The sequence below is a fragment of the Jaculus jaculus genome, chromosome 1 (assembly GCF_020740685.1).
Source record: "Jaculus jaculus isolate mJacJac1 chromosome 1, mJacJac1.mat.Y.cur, whole genome shotgun sequence".
NCBI lineage: Eukaryota > Metazoa > Chordata > Mammalia > Rodentia > Dipodidae > Jaculus > Jaculus jaculus.
In genome coordinates, this window is record NC_059102.1 from 298,932,808 (window position 1) to 298,952,216 (window position 19,409).

Sequence of the window (19,409 nt, forward strand, 5' to 3'; positions counted from 1 at the left end):
TATATACACTCAGTGTTATTTATCTGCCAAAATATTAAGAGCTTTTTATGGACAGATAACATAAAAAATGAAAAATGCTTCAAAACCCTTTTTCTTTCTATTATTTTGGATTCTAGTTTAAATATGATACCTGAATTTATATAAATAGTTCATTTCTATTATATGTCCCTATGAAGACACCTAAAAGCATTGTGGTTGTAAACATAAAATAAATTAGGAAAACCTCTTTATTTTTATCCCAAATCAAAGAAAGTAAAGTAGACAAACTGAGTAATAAATATAGGCATTATTGTATACCAACTGACAAAGCCATTGAGTGATAAAAATGATGAGTTAGTTTTTACTCAATATAGCATATCATACTTAAGTGAAGGAAATATACAAATAACACATCAACACTTCTTCCCTTGGGAAAACCAAAAGTAGTACTGTTGATAAATGCTACTGAAAAGAAAAGAATTAATTCAGCAACTTAAGTAATAATGTATTTGATGTCTCTCTAGGAATTAAGAGCCAGAAATGGTAGGTTACAGCTGAGAACTATCTTCAAGGTTGAGATATGTAGTTTATTGGTAGTGCACTTGCTAGCACGCTCAAGACTTGGAGTTTGATCCCAAGCACCGGCAAGAAAGTAAGAATACTATTTTTATGTTCACTAAATGCAGGTAACATTTTAAACTCTAATTCTACTTTCATTCATTATTTCCTGACTAAATTATGCTGGGCAGCATTCATTTAACTCTTCTCAAAATGTTCTTAAACCCACTGATTTGGCATGTATACAGACATTTTACTTTTCTTTTTTTTTTTTTTAGCTGCAAAGGTCTGCAAAGCAAAGCATATGTCATAAAAGAAAAGTCCTGTTCTGAGATATACAGGCAACCTCGCTAACAGTCTGCATAGGTGAACCTGCTGGGACGAGAACAGAACACGTATCACTCTGGGATATGCACTTATAACTCAAGCAATCGAAGAAGCAATTTTGCTAATCAATACCTCTTACCTAAAATCACATCTCTTTAAGCTCTAGTGGTATTATGGTCTTCTGAGAAGGAAGACATATGTACAAATTCAGGGAACTGCTATGATCTTCCCTTTTCAGGTAAACTCAGCTTCAAAGAATGAAGGTTACAAAAGATTAAGTAAAAACAAACTGCTACAAGTTCCCTAATAAAGAGGACAGAACTTAGGAACAATAAGAGCCAAAAGGTTAAAAAGTAAAATCTTAATCACATGATAGTGAAATATTGTAAGAAGTTTCTCATGGGGCTAGGAAAATGGTTCAATGGTTAAAGGCATTTGCTTACAGAGCCTGCCTGTGGTCAGGATTCAGCTCTCTGCACGTGCATAGTAAATGGCAAAAACATATGGTGTCATTTGCAGTGCCAAGAGACCCCCTCCACAAATAAATAAATAAAAATAGCTTTTTTTTTCTTAAAAAAAAAAAAAAAACCTTCCCAGGGGCAGGAGAAATGGCTCAGTGGTGAAGAAACTTGACTGCAAAGCCTAAGGACCCTGGTTTAATTCCCTAGTATCCACATAAAGCCAGATGCACAAGGCAGCACAGGCACTTGGAGTTTGCTTATAGTGGCTACAGGCTATGGCATGCCCATTCTCTCTCTCTCAAATAAATAAATAAAATATTAAAAAAAATCTCAGAACAGTGAATTACTTTTCCAATAAAGAAACATGAAATTAACAAATTCAAATATAATTTAATTTTTCCTTATTAAATGTGGCCAATATGGAGTTTTCATATAACAACATTTAATCTAACAATAATCTTAGTGACTGAGGATGGAACTCAGTGGTGGCCCTGGGTTCAGTCATCAGCTCTGCAAAACAAAACAACCCCTATACCAAACCCCAACTGTTGCTTAACAACTTCAGTTTACTTATTAAAGCAGCAGTCACTTTGGTTTGAGAATGGTACCAAAGTGGTCAGAATAAAAGAATCTTAATGGACATTTAGCAAATGTTTGTCCACATTCTCAGGGATATCTGGTACCTGAAGATCAATATAGCATACTGGCTCCACACAGAGATGGCTTTCACAGCTTAAGTCACAGGAAAGGAGAAGGGAGCCGAGAGCAGAGAGCAGAGAGCAGGAGCTGCAGCCCTTCAATGTGAAGCACTACCCATGAGGCAGGGGACAGGGCTTAGTGTAAGCAGGAGTCCTCAGCGTCAGAACCCAGCCCCACTGGATACTCTGGAAGGCATTTGTAATCCCATCCCTGTCTGCAGGTGAGTAAGGGAGGCTGAGACAGGAAAAATCTGTCAGAAAACTCAGGAGCCAGTTAGCCTGATGAACACAGTGGTGAACACTGCAAGACCCTGTCTGCCTCAATGAAGTAGAGAGGCACCAAGGAAGACACTGGACGTTGTCCCCTGACTTCTACACACATGCTATGGCATGCCTGTGCTCACACATGAATGCATATACCAAAAAAACCAGGAAATAAAAATATAATACTTTGTAAGTTTGACTTCATGACTATTTAGTTTTAAAAGTTCAAGCTTGGGGCTGGAGAGATGGCTTAGCGGTTAAGCGCTTACCTGTGAAGCCTACGGACCCCTGATTCCCCAGGACCCATGTTAGCCAAATGCATAAGGGGTGCACACGTCTGGAGTTCGTATGCAGTGGCTGGAAGCCCTGGTGCGCCCATTCTCTCTCTCTCTCTTTCTCTCTCTCTCTGTGCCTTTCTCTCTGTGTCTGTCATTCTCAAATAAATAAATAAAAAATGAACAACAACAACAACAACAAAATTTCAAGCTTGGGCTGGAGAGATGACTTAGCAGTTAAGGTGCTTGCCTGCAAAACCAAAGGACCTCAGTTTGATTCCCCAAGACCCAGTAAGACAGATGCAGCACAAGGCAGCGCATGCATCTGGAGTTTACTTGCAGTGGCTGGAGGCCCTAGCATGCCTATTCTCCTTCTCTCTGCCTCTTTCCCTCAAATAAATAAATAAAATAAAAATATTTTTAAAAATCGAGATTTTTCACTTATCATGATCTAAAATTCATTGTTATTTGCCCTTGACAAACCATAGAAAATGAAGGTGACCACTTTTCTAAATGTCTTAAAATGAATTTAGACTTAAGGAAATAATCTCATTTGTTAAACACAGAAGTTAATGATGGCCATTCAAATTCTATTGAAAGTTCACTTGTATTAAAAATTATTAAAATTGAAGATAAAATTTTAGAAATTTAGATACAAAAAAAGTAAGGGTTATCTCATTTGTCCTGGTACTAACTTACTCTCCGTTGGAGAATCTGCTTCTCTTTTTCAGACTGTGGTGGTTTGATTCAGGTGTCCCCCATAAACTTAGGTATTTTGAATGCTAGTCTCCCCAGCTGATGGCAATTGGAAATTAAAGCCTCCTGGAGGCGGTGCATTGTTGGGGACGGGCTTATGTGTTATAACCAGTTTCTCCATGTCAGTGTTTGACACTCTCTCCTGTTCTTGTTGTCCACCTGATGTTGGCCAGGAGGTGATATCCACACACTGCTTATGCCATCATTTTCCTCTGCCATCATGCTTCCCCTAGAGTTTGTAAACCAAAATAACCCCCCCCCCCTTTTTTTTACGCCAAAGCTGTTCTTGGTCAGGTGATTTCTGCCAGCAATGTGAACCTGACTGTAACACAGACAAAATTAATTCAAAGCGGTTTAACTGGACAATTTCTCTTACCTCTCAAAAGCAGGCCATGAGGTCTCTTCACTTAGTTCAGAACCATCACTGCTACCTAAAAATCACAAGTTATTCTATTATTTAAACATCAGAATTATTTTTCTGTTTAACTTTTTTTTTTTTTTTTGTTTTTCGAGGTAGGGTCTCACTCTAGCTCCGACTGACCTGGAATTCACTCTGCATTCTCAGGGTGGCCTCAAACTCATGGCAATCCTCCTACCTCTGCATCTCAAGTGCTGGGATTAAAGGCGTGTGCCACCACACCCAGCTCTGTTTAACGTTTTTTTGCATGAGTGTGTAATATGTGTAGTGTATGTGTATGCAATGTGGTACAGTGTGTTATGAATGAATGCATGTGTGAGTGCAGATGCATGCACCCTGTGCACACGCATGTGGAGGCCAGAGGAGAAGGTCCTGTGTCGCCTCCATTGTTTGTTCATGTATTTCCTCAGATAGGGTCTTGTCTTTGAGTTACTGTCTGTGTGAGCCCCAGTGATTCTTCTGGTCTCTGCTCCTCGGAGGACAGCAGGGTTGGCAGGCATGGCCACACCTAGCTGTTTGTGTGGGTGCTAGGGAACTGAATTCAGAGGGTCGCATGCTCTCTTAGACCCGCTTGCTGTGCGCAAAGTGCTCTTACCCACTGAGTCATCTCCCCAGGCCCCATTTTAGAATATATATAATTTTATTATTTAATTATTTGTGTGTGTGTGTGTGTGTGTGTGTGAGAGAGAGAGAGAGAGACAGAGAGAGAGAGAGAGAGAGAGAGAGAGAGAGACAGACAGACAGACAGAGAGACGGAGAGACGGAGAGACGGAGAGACAGAGAGAGAATGAAAATGGGCATAAACGAACTCCAGACACATGTGCCACCTTGTGCATCTGGCTCATGTGGGTCCTGGGGAATCAATCCTGGGTCCTTTGGCTTTGCAGGAAAGCACCATAACCACTAATCCATCTCTCTATTCTAGTTTGTGTGTGTGTGTGTGTGTACTTTGTTTTTGGTTTATCGAGGTAGGGTCTCACTGACCCAGGCAGATGTGCAATTCACTATGTAGTCTCAGGGTGGCCTTGAACTCATGGTGACTCTCCTAACTCTGCCTTTCTAGTGATGGGATTAAAGGCATGCACCACCATGCCCAGCTGGCTTTAGATTATGTATTTTAAAAATATCTGGTGGTGCATGCCAGTAATCCCAATATCTAGGAGGTTGATGCAGGAGGATCACAAGTAGCCAGCATGTGCTACACAGCAAGACTGTTATGAAACAACAACTAAAAGGACTAGATATGTAGCTTAGGGGAGGTGTACTTGCTTACCCCAGGTTTGATTCTCAGCAGCAGCAACAACAAAATTCTACCATCAGAGTATATAGATCACAGATTTTTTCTTAATTATAAAATACAGTTCATGGCATACTCATTCCCATCCCTGTCTGCACGTGAGTAAGGGAGGTTGAGACAGGAAAATCTGTCAGAAAACTCAGGAGCCAGTTAGCCTGATGAACACAGTGGTGAACACTGCAAGACCCTGTCTGTCTCAATGGAGTGGAGAAGGCATCAAGGAAGACACTGGACGTTGTCCCCTGACTTCGACACAGGACATTCTCCTCTGGCCTCCACATGCATGTGCACAGGGTGCATGCATCTGCACTCACACATGCATTCATTCATAACACACTGTACCACATTGCATACATATACACTACGCATATTACACACTCGTGCAAAAAAAAAGTTAAACAGAGCTGGGTGTGGTGGTGCACGCCTTTAATCCCAGCGCAGAGGTAGAAGGATCACTGTGAGTTCGAGTTCAAATCCATACTACCCAAAGGATAAAAAAGCTTAATAAAATTCCTATCTTTGCCTTTAGAAACAATGCTGAAGAGGACAGAATGTCCTCTGGAATTACTGGAAGGTGTTAGTGTTCAATGGGAGGTCTTCAGGTCATAGGAGGGTCATGTTCTAGAATGGGACTGTGGGTTCCTAGTCTCTGCTTCTTAAAAAAAAATATTATTTATTTATTTGAGAGAGAGAAACAGGCAGAGACAGAGAGAGAGAGAATGGGTGTGCCAGGGCCTCCAGCCATTGCAAACGAACTCCAGATGCATGCGGCCCCTTGTGCATCTGGTTTATGTGGGTCCCAGAGAATTGAACCGAGGTCCCAAAGGCCTTAACTGTTAAGCCATCTCTCCAGCACCCCCACCCCAAGTCTCTTTTTCAGGTTCCCATGTGAGGTCATGGTTTTGCTCGGCCACATGTTTCCACATAATGTACTATTTTGCATCAGGCCTGAAAGCAACAGATCCCATAATGAATCACGGCCTGAGACTTATCTCAGGTATTTGTTACAGTGGTGGAAAGCAGACTAATACAGCATCTTCTTTCTCTTTTCTGCAGCTGATATTGGTATGTTTAGGCCTTTGCACTTCTTCAAGACAATGGGCTTTTGTGGTAACACATCTGGGTGCCCTTCTACTTCACTGGTATCCCCTTCCAGTTTCCTGTGATAGTCCATCTTTCTATTAAATCATAATTCATATGCACCTCTACACATGAGAATGCTCTCCTCTTATTTATATTCTCCCTGGGTGACTTCAATGAATCTCATAGCTTGAAATACTATAACTATGGCAATGGCAATGCTCATACATCTCCAGGGCTGACATTACCCCACTAGGTTCTAGATTTTTACATTCAACAACCTAACATCTCTGCAAGGAACACACATGTTCAAAACAGAATTTGTTTTTCTAGATTTTATTTTATTCATTTATTTGCACGTGCATGTATGTGTATGGGTGTGCAAGGGTCTCTTGCAACTGCAAATGAACACTGGTTGCATGTGCCACTATCTGCATCTGGCTTTCCCTGGGTGATGGGAAACTGACCCCAGACTGGCAAGCTTTGCAAGCAGGCTCCTATAACTGCCGAGCCACCTCCCTAGTGCCCTTAAAACAGAATTCTTTTAAAAAAATACTCTTTTTTTTTTACATTTATTTCATTTATTTATTTGGGGGGAGGGGAGGCAGATAGAGAATAGCACATCAGGGCCTCCAGCCACTATAAACAAACTCCAGAGGCATGTGCCCCCTTGTGCATCTGGCTTATGTGGGCCCTGGGGTGTTGAACTTGGGTCCTTTGGCTTTGCAGGCAAATGCCTTAACCGCTAAGCCATCTCTCCAACCCAAAACAGATTTTTTTTTTTTTTTTTGGTTTTCCGAGGTAGGGTTTCACTCTAGCTCAGGCTGACCTGGAATTCACCATGTAGTCTCAGGGTAGCCTTGCACTCATAGCAATCCTCCTACCTCTGCCTCCCGAGTGCTGGGATTAAAGGTGTGCACCACCACACCCAGCTCCAAAATAGAATTCTTAATACCACAAACTTAACTACCATTTATAAACATCTTAATGCCCATAAAAATTGCTCTTCTAGTCTTCTCTGCTTTGGAAAGAGCACCACTATTTAACCAGCTGCTAAATCCAAGTGACCTGGACTCCCTTTTCTTCATTCATACTCCAAATCGCATGCTATCACCCAATTAAACCAGTCTATGTTGTTCCCCAACAGTCTTTATATGCCTTTTCTTTTGGAGTCAAAACTATCAGTGTTTTTTAAAAATTATTTTTGCTTTAAATTAATTTATTTTTATTTGGGATAGAGAGAGAGAGAGAGAGAGAGAGAGAGAGAGAGAGACAGACAGACAGACAGACAGACAATGGGTACACTAGGGACTCTAGCCACTGCAAACAAATTCCAAACACATGCACCACCTTGTACCTCTGGCCTACATGGGATGTGGAGAATTGAACCTGGGTCTTTAGGCTTCATTCAAAGCCAAGTGCCTTAATTGCTAAGCCATTTCTCCAGCCCAAAACCATTAGTGTTTTAAAAACAATTATAAACTTTTATCATAATTTTATCATCATTCTATACTAAGTCACACCTTTGTTTTCAGTGTATTTTCTGTATTTATGATTGGGCTAATGATTTTATTTTCCAACTAAGCTTTTTTGTCTAGATTCTTATTTTACACAACTTGGAATTCTGTCAGAGAAGTGGTTCTCACCTATTGAAATCCCACTAGAAAGAGTAGAGCTTTCAGCTTGGCCACGAGATGGTGCATGGGGTTCCATGACGCTATCATCCAACAGATGCCTTGGCCCTGCATTTGGGAATGTTGCACTCTTAAACTCTGCTGTGTTCATTTTATGAATGAAACTGGAAACAAAGAGAGACATATTTTTCACAGCTACATCACTCATTCAGAATATGAGAGAAACTCTTATGAAGGTTTAGAATAGAGACATATCTACTATCCTAAACTTAATTCTGAACTCTCAAAATAAAGAAAACCCAATTTTACCATGAAAGCCTAAACAGTTTAGGGAAATATTTTTTAGAAACCCATCTGTATTTTACTTGTTTAACAAAAACACATCTTAATTTCATCATAAGCTTCAGGTCCACTAAAAATCCGAGTTTACATTTGCTTTTAAAGACTACTGAATTGTCACAAAACCATGCCAAAAGTGAGCATGGGTTCCTTTTGAGAAAACAATACTGTAAAATTAATGAAGCTAAATGAAGAACCAATTTTCCTTTCTTCCTACCTAATAAACAGAAAAATTTCAGACCTTAATTAATTCAATATAGAGGTTATAATATTAGAGGAAAAGCATTGGTATATTACTAGCCCAACTTTATTTATGATGAGAATTCTGAAATACTCATTTATTGCCTTCAAATATGAAGCATTGTTGAGAACACTCATTTCCATTTCCAAGTAAAGGAAGAAAAAAAGTGCTTTTAGGTGAACAAATTTTGTTTTTACTAAATCAGAAAGGTTGGTATTCTTAACAAAAGCAACTATGCCAACATGCTATTTTCTACTTAATAAAGGAAACAAATATATTTTAATACCAAAGTAACTAGAAAATCAATCCATCTACAAGCAACTTAAGTTGAAAGACAGAATAAAGATGCTGACTTGTAGCCCAAGCTATGGCACTTCCTGTGTCCATGCTGAATCAGATTCCGAGGGGAGGGCGGGGTCTGTGGTAGCAAAGCTCCTTCAGCAGCTGCACTTTTTCTGCCACTCTGTGGTGAGGCTCCTACTTCAGGACCTAAGGGTTCAATTAAGACAGGGAAGGAGGGAGAAACTTTCACAAGAGTTCAAAGTACTATTTTAGTTTTTATGTTAATTTTTACAATAATTTCTCTATTCTTTAATTTTTCTGGAGAATCTGAGTACTGGCTTTTTTTTCCTTGTATGGTGTGTGTGTGTGTGTGTGTGTGTGTGTGTAGGCTAGAAAACTATCTTGAATGTCATACCTCAGGTACTGTCACCATTTTGAGAAAGCATCTCTCAGTGGTCTGGAACTTGCCAAGTAGACTAGATGGGCTGAGCCAGCAGCCCCAGAGATCTGCCTGTTTCCATTCTCCAACACTGGGATCAGAAGTGTATGCCAACACAACTGGCTTTTCAAATGTGGATTCGGGGCTCAAGCTCAGATCTCATGTTTGCAAGGCAAGTACTAGCACAGGACTATTTTATTTTTAAACTCTTCATATAAGGTATAAAGTATGGCTTAAATTTCAAGAAATTAATGTTAGCTCTATTTAATTGACTTGTAGAAATACTATTTCCAGGTTCTGAAATAGAACCTCTAACCATATGTTCATTTCTATCTTACTTGCATTAAGTACAGGCAATGTAACTAGTTCTCCATTTATATAGGAAGAAGAGATTGGCTGAGGTTCTTACCTAAATATCTAGTTCTCAGTGCTTTCAATTTTATACATTGCTTCTTTTTGAAAACCTTTTGTTTTTGCATACATGTGTGTAATATATATGGTGTATGTACACGTGTGTGCAGATGCACATGCCTCACATGCACTACTACTGTGGCAGCCACAGGAGAATGTCAGGTATCCTCCACTATATCGCTCATCTGCATGCTTCCCTGATACTTTCTCACTGAACCTGGAGCTGCCATGTTGGTCAGGATGGTTGAGTTGTGAGCCCCAGGCATTCCCTGCACTCTGCACTCCATAGGTTTGGGGATGCAGATGTGTGCGGCCATCCCCTGCTGTTTATCAGGAGCTGGGGACTGAATTCAGTATGAATCAGACATTCTCAGGGTCTCATGTATGCAACTGATCTTACCTGCTTAACTATCTCCCCAGCCCCACACTGCTTCTTTGCTCAGCTTTAGCTTCCTCTTAAAGACACTGGTAAGGCAGGTCAAGCATTGAAGTTAGAAATAATTACCCATACCAACACTGTATAAGTGTTTTACAAAATATCCTTTAAGAATAAAAAGCTTAGCATGGTAGATGTCACACTATAATACAGTATGAGAGAGGCTGAGGCAGGGGGATTATGAGTCCAACTGGGATACACTGAGATCTCATCTCAAGAAAGACAAAGCAGAATGACAAAGCATAGTTAAGAGTTAGGCTAGAGTACTTCCTATCCCTCCTTCCTCTAGGTAAGTGTCATGGCTTGTTTCTTCATGTCTCGGTCTGATTAGCTAAGCTTTCCAATAGTTTTAGAATACGTAATAGAAAGCTTAGCTCCAAGTTACTTATCAATTATTTCTTAATGAGTAGTTTCTTCAGTTTTATATTTCTGATTATTTGTGGTACATACATACAACACCCTAACTACAATGCAGTAGTAGAGCAGGGTTTTTGTATTGTTGGTATGTGGCTCAGCTTAGAAGTGAACTTCAAAAAAGACTTAAATAATAGAATTGATTTCCGTAATTAATCAAACTAGTAGACTTTTCTGCTTAGCCCACAGAAATGTCTAATGTAATCAATCTTCATTGTCTTGGACACTGCATTCTTAGCAATAATTTTACATATGAGAATGGTTCTTTCCTTAACTAGGAAACATTTATTTGTATATTACTGACAATCTATGAGTAACTTTTTAATTAAAAAAAAAACACCCAGAAAGGACTAATAGATTTTAATACCAAAAATAAGATTCTGCAGGTAGCATTAGATATGCTAAGTATTTATTTATGTCAGGGTATATTCTTTCTAATTAGGGTATATTATTTATTGATTAAAAAAATTCCATATACTACCGGGCATGGTGGTGCATGCCTTTAATCCCAGCATTCAGGAGGCAGAGGTAGGAGGATTGCCGTGAATTCGAGGCCACCCTGAGACTCCATAATGAATTCCAGGTCAGCCTGGACTAGAGTGAGACCCTACCTCGAAAAAAAAAAAAAAAAAATTCCACATACTAACCTACTAAATCTTCCCTGGAAGCAGCAGAACGTGGTGTGCTTGTGCCCGGTTCTATCTTTAATGAGAGCCTGGATTTTTAGAAGTACAAAACATAAGAAATGATTAATAATTGACAATAATAAATTATTCCCCCCACAAAAAAATCCAAAACCATGTTATTAACATAATCTGAGCGCCATTTTTTCTTCCACAGTAATTTTTTTTTTTCTGAGGTAGGGTTTCATTCTAGCCCAGGCTCACCTGGAATTCACTATGTAGTCTCAGGGTGGCCTTGAACTCACCATGATTCTCCTACCTCTGCCTCCCGAGTGCTGGGATTAAAGGCGTGCGCCACCACGCCCGGCCAGAGTAATTTTTAATTAAGATGCTGAGTCTCGGGGCTGGGGTGGTGTCTCAGCGGTAAGAGCACTTGCTGTGCTAGCGTGAGGACCTGCGTGTCTTCCCTAGCAGACACATAAAAAGCTGGGCATGGCCGTTCATGCCTGTAACCCCAGTGTGGAGGGTATGCAGACAAGAGAACCAATGGGCCTCATTGGTCAGTCAGGCTGACTAGAAAAAAGAAAAACTTTGTACACCAGCAGTTCCAGGCTCTGTGAGTGATGCTGTTTCAAGGAAATAAAGCAGAATACTGACATAGGAAGACAGCTAGCATTCTCCTTTGGCTTCCAAATGTATGTCACGGGCAACATGCATCTGCATACATGTGCATATATCATGTATGAACACATACACACACACACACACACACATAGCCATGTGCCCCCTCCCCCCCCAAAGGATACTAAATCTAAATCCCTCTTTTATTAAAAGCTAATCTTATGGTTATTCTAGTAAATAGTGAGGGATAAACATCGAAATACTATATTTAAAACCACAAAAATATCTCCAAAGACTCCCAAGGTGTCAAAAAAACTCAATATAAAGATTTTTGCTGAATGCGTAAGAGATGACTGAACTGAGCTGGGTGTGGTGGCTCGTGCTGTAATCCCAACACTCAGATGTTAAGGCAAGAGGATTGCCATGAGCTCAAGGACAGACTGGGCTACAGTCTGTGACTCAGTCTTACATAAAAAAAACACACACAAAAAAAGATGATTTTACATTTAGCAGGAGATATTCAGATTCAGGAATGTACTCATGTATTATTAATGTATTATATATTTTTTTCTAGAATCTTTACTAGGTGAACCATTGGTTTGATTATAGCACTAACAATTTCATACTTCATTCAAAATTAGCCATCCAATAACATAGCTTATGAAAAGAAAGATCTGCACACACAAAAAGGTTGTTTGCAGAATATCTAGTAAACCCTATCCTAAGCACTTGTTACTTAAATTCCATTTAGGATTATATTCGTGTGTGTGTGTGTGTGTGTGTGTACACATGCACATGGCTGCATGTGCTTGTATATTATATGTAGATACAATTTTGAGTTTCACAGCAAAAGATTATGATTTAGTGGAAGCAATTCTAAACATTCCAGCAGTTGTTTAAATTGCTTGTGTGTAATACGTGAAGCCTAGTATTACTAAGAATTTGAAAATACATGCAGTTGTTTACGGACTATGGGTGGAGGAGGGTATAGGATTGAATCCAGGGCTTCAGGACAAATGATCTTCTTGACTGCAATTTTAAGTATGTGGGCTGGGGGCAGTTAAGGACACTAACTTTGAAAACTTGTTGGCCTGGGCTCAGTTCCCCAGCACACATGTAAAGCTGGGTGCAGAGTGGTACACGAGGAGTGCACATGCAACCACCCCTCTCCATACACACAAGCACTCATAACTCAGAATAAAAAAGACACGCTTGTGTGAAAGAGTGGAGGACTACACAAGTGGAAGACAGGACAAAGCACACACCAGGTCTTGAACGTTCAACCTACTTGTAATTATCGTCTTCCACAAACTTCTGTAGTTCTTCTATATACTGAACGGAGTTCAGGTATTTTTGGACATGAGGCAACATGGGAATATCTAGGTAAAAGGTAATAAATAATTATCCAGGTGAAAGTATACTTTCTCCAGAACTTAACTTATGCTAGGCAAAATAAACAATGGCACTGAAATTAACTCCAGGAATACATGAAAGTAAAGATGAACGTAATTTTAGAAAGCTATACTTGTAATGCAGTCTACTTACACAGATATAAAACAAACCCCATAACATCTCCACTTACAAAAAATCTCACAGACTTAAAGAAATACATAGAAAAAAAATCAGATAACTCATTGTGATTTATAATTGATCCTTAACTTAGCATCCATACAAGAAGTGAAACTATTTTGTTTCTTTTAAAGAAACCTGGCTCCCACTTATGAATGTGTGTCCCCATTCTTAAACACAAAGTTACACATGGAAAATTAGCTTGAAAAGAAATTTATCTGAAAATAGGTAACATAAGGTGTTTTCAATACCATAAAATTGTACATCATCAGGGTACACTTATTCCCTATCAATACAAAAACATCTCAGCATTCAAAAGCACTTTTCTAATCACTTGGGCTTATTCATTAGCCTTTTCTATCTATATTATTCCATAAAATATATCTTTGAAAAAAATCAGCTTTGAATTCAATACTGACTCCAAAAATATCATTAATTGCAATGAGGAGCAAGAGTATATTCTATTTTCTTGAGAGCTTGTTTGGAGGTTCTAGCAGGGGAGCGCAGCTATTCTTACACCCCTTCACTGAAGACCGCTCCTCCTCTTTTCGGGGCAGGTCATCCTCTTCCACGCAGCATGCAGCTCCGGGAGGGACACACATGGAAGAGGGAGGGAAGAAGGGGACACCCACCTAGCCATCCAGATCAGCTGAATCAACCCTGGTGATAAATGGTGTGACAGATGCCACAGCCAGATCGCCCTTACATCCTATTCCATTTTCTTCATGGAAAAAAATGTAAGAACTAATTATGTAATTATGAAAGGGCAAGTGACAGAAGGTTATAGAAAATACCTCTGTAAGCTGTAACTGCAAAACAGCAACACTGAATATTTGATTGTTCTTGTGCAAAATTACTATTAAATATCCAAAGAGTAAAAGATAAAAAAATCTACATATTCAATAGTTCAATCCCTCAAAGTAATCACAAAAACCTTCTCATCTAGGTGTGATGACGCACACCTGTAGCCAAGCTACACTTAGGAGGCTGAGCCCAAGAGTTCAGAGCCATCCTGGACCACATAGCAAGATCCCATATCAGAAGAATGAAAGGAGAAGGAAGAAAAGAAAAGTCAGGCAGACAGAAAGAAGAGGAGGAAGATGAAAGGAAGAAAACTAGTTAATTATTAAATGATAAGTGTTGAAATAAAATTGCTTTTTTCCTTTATGTTACAATGTTCCCAGCTGGATCAAAAGTGGTTATTGGGCTGGAGAGATGGCTTAGTGGTTAAGTGCTTGCCTGTGAAGCCTAAGGACCCCGGTTTGTGGCTCAATATCCCAGGACCCACATTAGCCATATGCACAAGGGGGCGCATGCATCTGGAGTTCGTTTGCAGTGGCTGGAAGCCCTGGCGTGCCCATTCTCTCTCTCTGTTGCTCTCAAATAAATAAATAAAATAAACAAAAAAAGTTTAAAAAAAAGTGGTTATTAATGTGTGAGGAAGAATTAATGAAATGATAGCAGGTAATAGCTTAACATTAACCCCCCCGCACACAAACTTACCATATTCACAGGATTGCTGTAAATCAGAAATTATTCGCAAAATGTTATTCATTAAATTTGATCTTTGCTCATTTTCTAGAATGCTGCCAGTAGATGGGTATGCTGAATCAATATATGTTAAATCTGACAAATAGATACCTGAAACAAAATTAGATAAATGAATATTTTCTTGTAGTTTTAGAGATAATGGCAATTTCGAGGGAGAAAATCTTTATAGAAAAATTTCCAGTGCTGCATTTAGAATATCTTATTATTAATATGAATAACATGACCACCTGGAGTCTAGATTTCCATAGGGATGGGGTTCAAGTAATGCAAATAATATGTTCCTTGTATGTCTCCATACACTGTTCTCAGGTAGGGTTTAGGATTGCAATGAGAAACTCTAGCAATATGGTACTTACCCAAAAGAAGGTGAGCTCTTAAACTGGCTATGCCTCCGACTAACAGCATGATAATCATTTAAATCTCAACAATTATCTAATTTCCAAATTTTATTTTATCCTAAAGAAGTTAACTAACACAGCCATGGGGAATGATTTAATATTAATTTTTAGCCCTTGCTAAAGATTGTTGATCGGCTTAATTATAAAAACTGCCTCAATCTTGTTGATATGCTTTAATAAACAGTTTCTAAAGTTGTTTATGTGACTACAAACTAAAGTTAACTTTCTAATTCCTCCATATTCTTTGTAGCACTAAAAATGACTTGTCTCCCAAAATTTGTTTATACTAGTCCTGAACATGGAACGGGCATACTTAAAAATATTCTATTGGAGGATGGAAAAGATGGCTTAGCAGATAAGGCATTTGCCTGCAAAGCCAAAGGACCCTGGTTCAATTCCCCAGGTCCCATGTAAGTCAGATGCTCAATGTGGAGCATGCACCTGGAGTTTGTTTGCAGTTGCTGGAGCCCTGGTGTGCCCATTATCTCTCTCTCTCTCTCTCTCTCTTTCTCTCTCAAATAAGTAAGTAAAATATATTAAAAAAATATTCTCTTGAGCTGGAGAGATCGATTATTGGTTAAGGCACTTGCCAGCAAAGCCTAGGAACCCAGGAGGCAGAGGTCGGAGGGTCACCGTGAGTTCGAGGCCAGTCTGAGATTACATAGTAAATTCCAGGTCAGCCTGGGATAGAGTGATATCATATCTTGAAAAAAAAAAGCAAAAAACACCAGTGAACCAAAAAACAAACAAAAAACCCATTCACAACTCCTACTTTTACACTTGTAAAAGCTATTTAATAATTTATTTAATAACAGATTAGTTAATCTGTTAAAGACTGGCAATAACACAAATTCTTGTCAATGAATTATGTGTAATGCGATGTAACAATTATCGCTCTGTGGATGTTGACCAATGTTGCAATTATTAGAAAATTAATTTCAGCACCATTCATACACACACACACACACACTCATTCCTTGAATTATCTCTTCAAATGGTTATATTTTCCTGATTGATTCCCTTATACATTTAGGGTTTTAAATGCTTTTTTATATGATTTTTTATTTCTTAATTTGTTTGAGAGACAGAGAGAGAGACAGAGATGGAGACAGAATGGGTGCACCAGGGCTTCCAGCTGCTGCAAACAAACTACAGATGCAGCTGGCTTACATGGGTCCTGGGGAACCAGACCTGGGTCCTTTGGCTTTGCAGGCAAGCGCCTTAACTGCTAACCCATCACTCCAGCCTTTAAATAATTTTTTGACATATATTGACATTATACTTGTATGAAAAAATACATTTGTTTTTTTCAAAATTACCTACAATTAAATTAAAAGCTCATGTAATCTATATTGTTATCAATATTTGAAAAAGTCTTCAATTTAAGGATGGCAATACCCTAGGCAGAAATTACAGGTTTCCCAAGGAAGTGATATGGGGATATTAGCTACGTACACCAGTAAGAGCAATAAAGGACACACACAAAGTTACAGAAAAGGTTAAAAAAATTTCACAAAAGAGCCATGCAAGAAAATATCATCTTGCTGATGGGATCATAGAAGGCTTAGGCAGAAGTGGGATCTGAGTTTCACAACAAGTAGGCCAGTTCTTGCCATTCTACCTTACTAAATCAAAAGGATGCTCTCTCTGATATTATGCCCAATGTTACAGACACGGTTATGTGACCAGAGTATCTCAAGTGTATCCATTTCAAATGGATGTGTTTGGACAAAGTATGACTTAATGAGCTGTAACATCACCAACACTGCTGCATCTAGCTATAATGCCATTTTTCCTGAAGAACCAGCTTGTCTCAATTTTAAGATAAATACCCCTCCCTTTTCTCTTTGTCTGGTCTTGCTTTGTAGCCCAGGCTGGCTAGAAACTCACCATGTAGGCCAGTTTTGCCTCAAACTCACAATCCTCTTGCTTCTGACTTCTGAGTGCTCAGAGTGTTACAGAGATGCACAGGTTTAAGGCCATGCTTAGTTCATTCTTTTTTTTTTTAAATTCCTGCAAGTCTTATTTGTATCCCTGTATAACACTTTACTTTTATTAAGGTTTAAAAAGTGTACTTCATGCATGTGTGATTAAGCTCAGTATTAGTAAAGTTAGAAAAATGCTTGGTATGAATCATAAGCATTTTTTTAAAGATTCATGTCTTTTTAAATTTTAATTTTTTGAACTTTAATTATTTGAGAGAGGAAGAGACAGATAATGGGCATACCAGGGCCTCCAGCCACTGCAAATGAACTCCAGACACATGAGCCACCTTGTGCATCTGACTTACATGGATCCTGGGGAATCGAACCTGGGTCCTTTGGCTTTGCAGGCAAGTGCATTAACCGCTAAGCCATTTCTCCACCCCTTCCTAAGCATTTTTATTATTTTAAAAAGTCATCATGACTGCCTTGTCTCATTTATTTTGTTACTATTCTCTGATTTTTAAATCCATCTCTTATTCCTGAAGTTGAGAATAAACTGATGTGTGGCTGTATCACATGTTACGTATTCACTGTACAGACTTGAGTTACTTCTTCCTCTGCGTTGTGCATGCTGACTAGTACAGCTACAGATCTCTAGGATGTCAGCTTGTGAGTAGACAGCCATTCACCCCCAACAGAGAACTGTTAACGTTGTACAGTGTATTAATATTAAACTTCATAGGTTGGTACCAACGTTGTTTGTCAAAGCTTTAATCAATTCACACACTGACTTTGGTAAGTTTCTACTCATGTGTGTATTAACATTTGATTTTATCTTTTGTGTTTATTTGAGCAGGGTCTCACTCTAGGCCAGGCTGACCTACAATTGACTCTGTAGTCCAGGTTGGCCTCAAACTCACAGTGATCCTCCTACCCTAATCTCTCAAATGTTGGGATTAAAAGTATGTAACACCATGCCTGGCTTGATAATATCTTAATTTTGTCAACTTGTAGATGTAAAATGACACAATATTTCCTTGATTTATGTTTTTGTCTATTTAATCTTGCTATTGATTTCTAATGTTTAAAGATACTATGGATACTGACCCATTTTTAAAAATTTTATCCACTCTTCAAACCCACTTAGTACTCTTGACAATACTGAAGAGTATTACTGTCAAGGGCATAAATTACTAACCTCATTATAAATTTTTAAACATCTACTGGTTTTCACTTCCTGCCTAAACACACACATACACACACCTCCTTCCCTCCCTCATTTGTGCATACAGTGCTAGGGCTAAAATCTGAGGCCTTGTACATGCTAGGCAAGGGCTCTATCATTGAGCTAAACACCCCACTCTCTCTGCAGTATTTTACTGATTCCTTTCTTGTGTGTGTGTGTGTGTGTGTGTGTGTGTGTGTGTTTCAGAGAGAGACACAGGGATGGAGGGGAGAGAATTGGTGTGCCAGGGCCTCAGCCACTTTAATCACCTCCAGACACTTGCACCACCTAGTGGGCATGTGTGACCTTGCACTTGCCTCACCTTTGTGCATTTGGCTTATGTGAGATCAGAGAGCTGAATGTGGGTCCTGAGGCTTTGCAAGCAAGTGCCTTAACCACTAAGCCATCTCTCCAGCCCTTTTGTAGTTTTTTCCTAGTTTGAACTTTCCTGACTTTCCTCCTTAGATCCTTATTTCTCATGGTTTAGCATCACCTCTTCTCTTTTTATATGTACTTTCTCTGTATCACCTTAGTTCTGTAGTTTCTACTACAACCTAATTGCTGACAACTTTTTAGGTCTGTGCATAGATCTGACTTCTCAGCTTTCATTTCCAATTTATAAGCCAATCAACTATCATTTGTTCTTAAATCCTTTCATTCCAATTTCCTATGTTATTGTCGTGGTCAGTTTGCACTGCTGGCAGAAAACACCCAATAGGGGAGGAAAGGGTTTGTTCTGGCTTACAGATTCGAGGGGAAGCTCCATGATGGCAGGAAGAAAATGATGGCATGAGCAGAGGGTGGACATCACCTCCTGGCCAATATCAGATGGACAACAGCAACAGGAAGAGTGTGCCAAACACTGGAAAGGGGAAACTAGCTATAATACCCATAAACTTCCCCCAACAATACATCATCTCCAGGAAGCTCCAATTCCCAAACTTCTACCAGCTGGGGACCTAGCATTCAAAACACATAAGTTTATGGGGGACACCTGAGTCAAACTACCACATCGGTGACATAAGTAAGCTCAAAATTGCTCAAATTAAAAAACTTGTAAGGGGGCTTGAAGATATGGCTTAGCAGTTAAGGTACTTCCTCTGTAAAGCCTAAGGGTCCAGGTCCAATTCACCAACACCCAAATAGCCATATGTACAAGGTGGCACATGTGTCTGAAGTGCACTTACA

The 19,409-nt window shown here is 39.2% G+C and overlaps 1 protein-coding gene across 3 annotated transcripts in view; it reads right to left on the reverse strand.

Moving 5' to 3' along the window:
- The window catches only part of Ralgps2 (Ral GEF with PH domain and SH3 binding motif 2), a 141,390-nt gene that overhangs the window by 19,356 nt on the left and 102,625 nt on the right, over positions 1–19,409 (reverse strand). For all 3 annotated transcript variants that reach the window (XM_045141935.1, XM_045141933.1, XM_045141934.1), the window contains exons 9-14: positions 14,626–14,763; positions 12,842–12,932; positions 10,957–11,024; positions 8,681–8,816; positions 7,760–7,911; positions 3,695–3,749 (exon numbers count right to left, since the gene is read on the reverse strand). In XM_045141935.1, the coding sequence (XP_044997870.1) occupies positions 3,695–3,749; positions 7,760–7,911; positions 8,681–8,816; positions 10,957–11,024; positions 12,842–12,932; positions 14,626–14,763 (640 nt within the window). The remainder of the gene's footprint in view (positions 1–3,694; positions 3,750–7,759; positions 7,912–8,680; positions 8,817–10,956; positions 11,025–12,841; positions 12,933–14,625; positions 14,764–19,409) is intronic.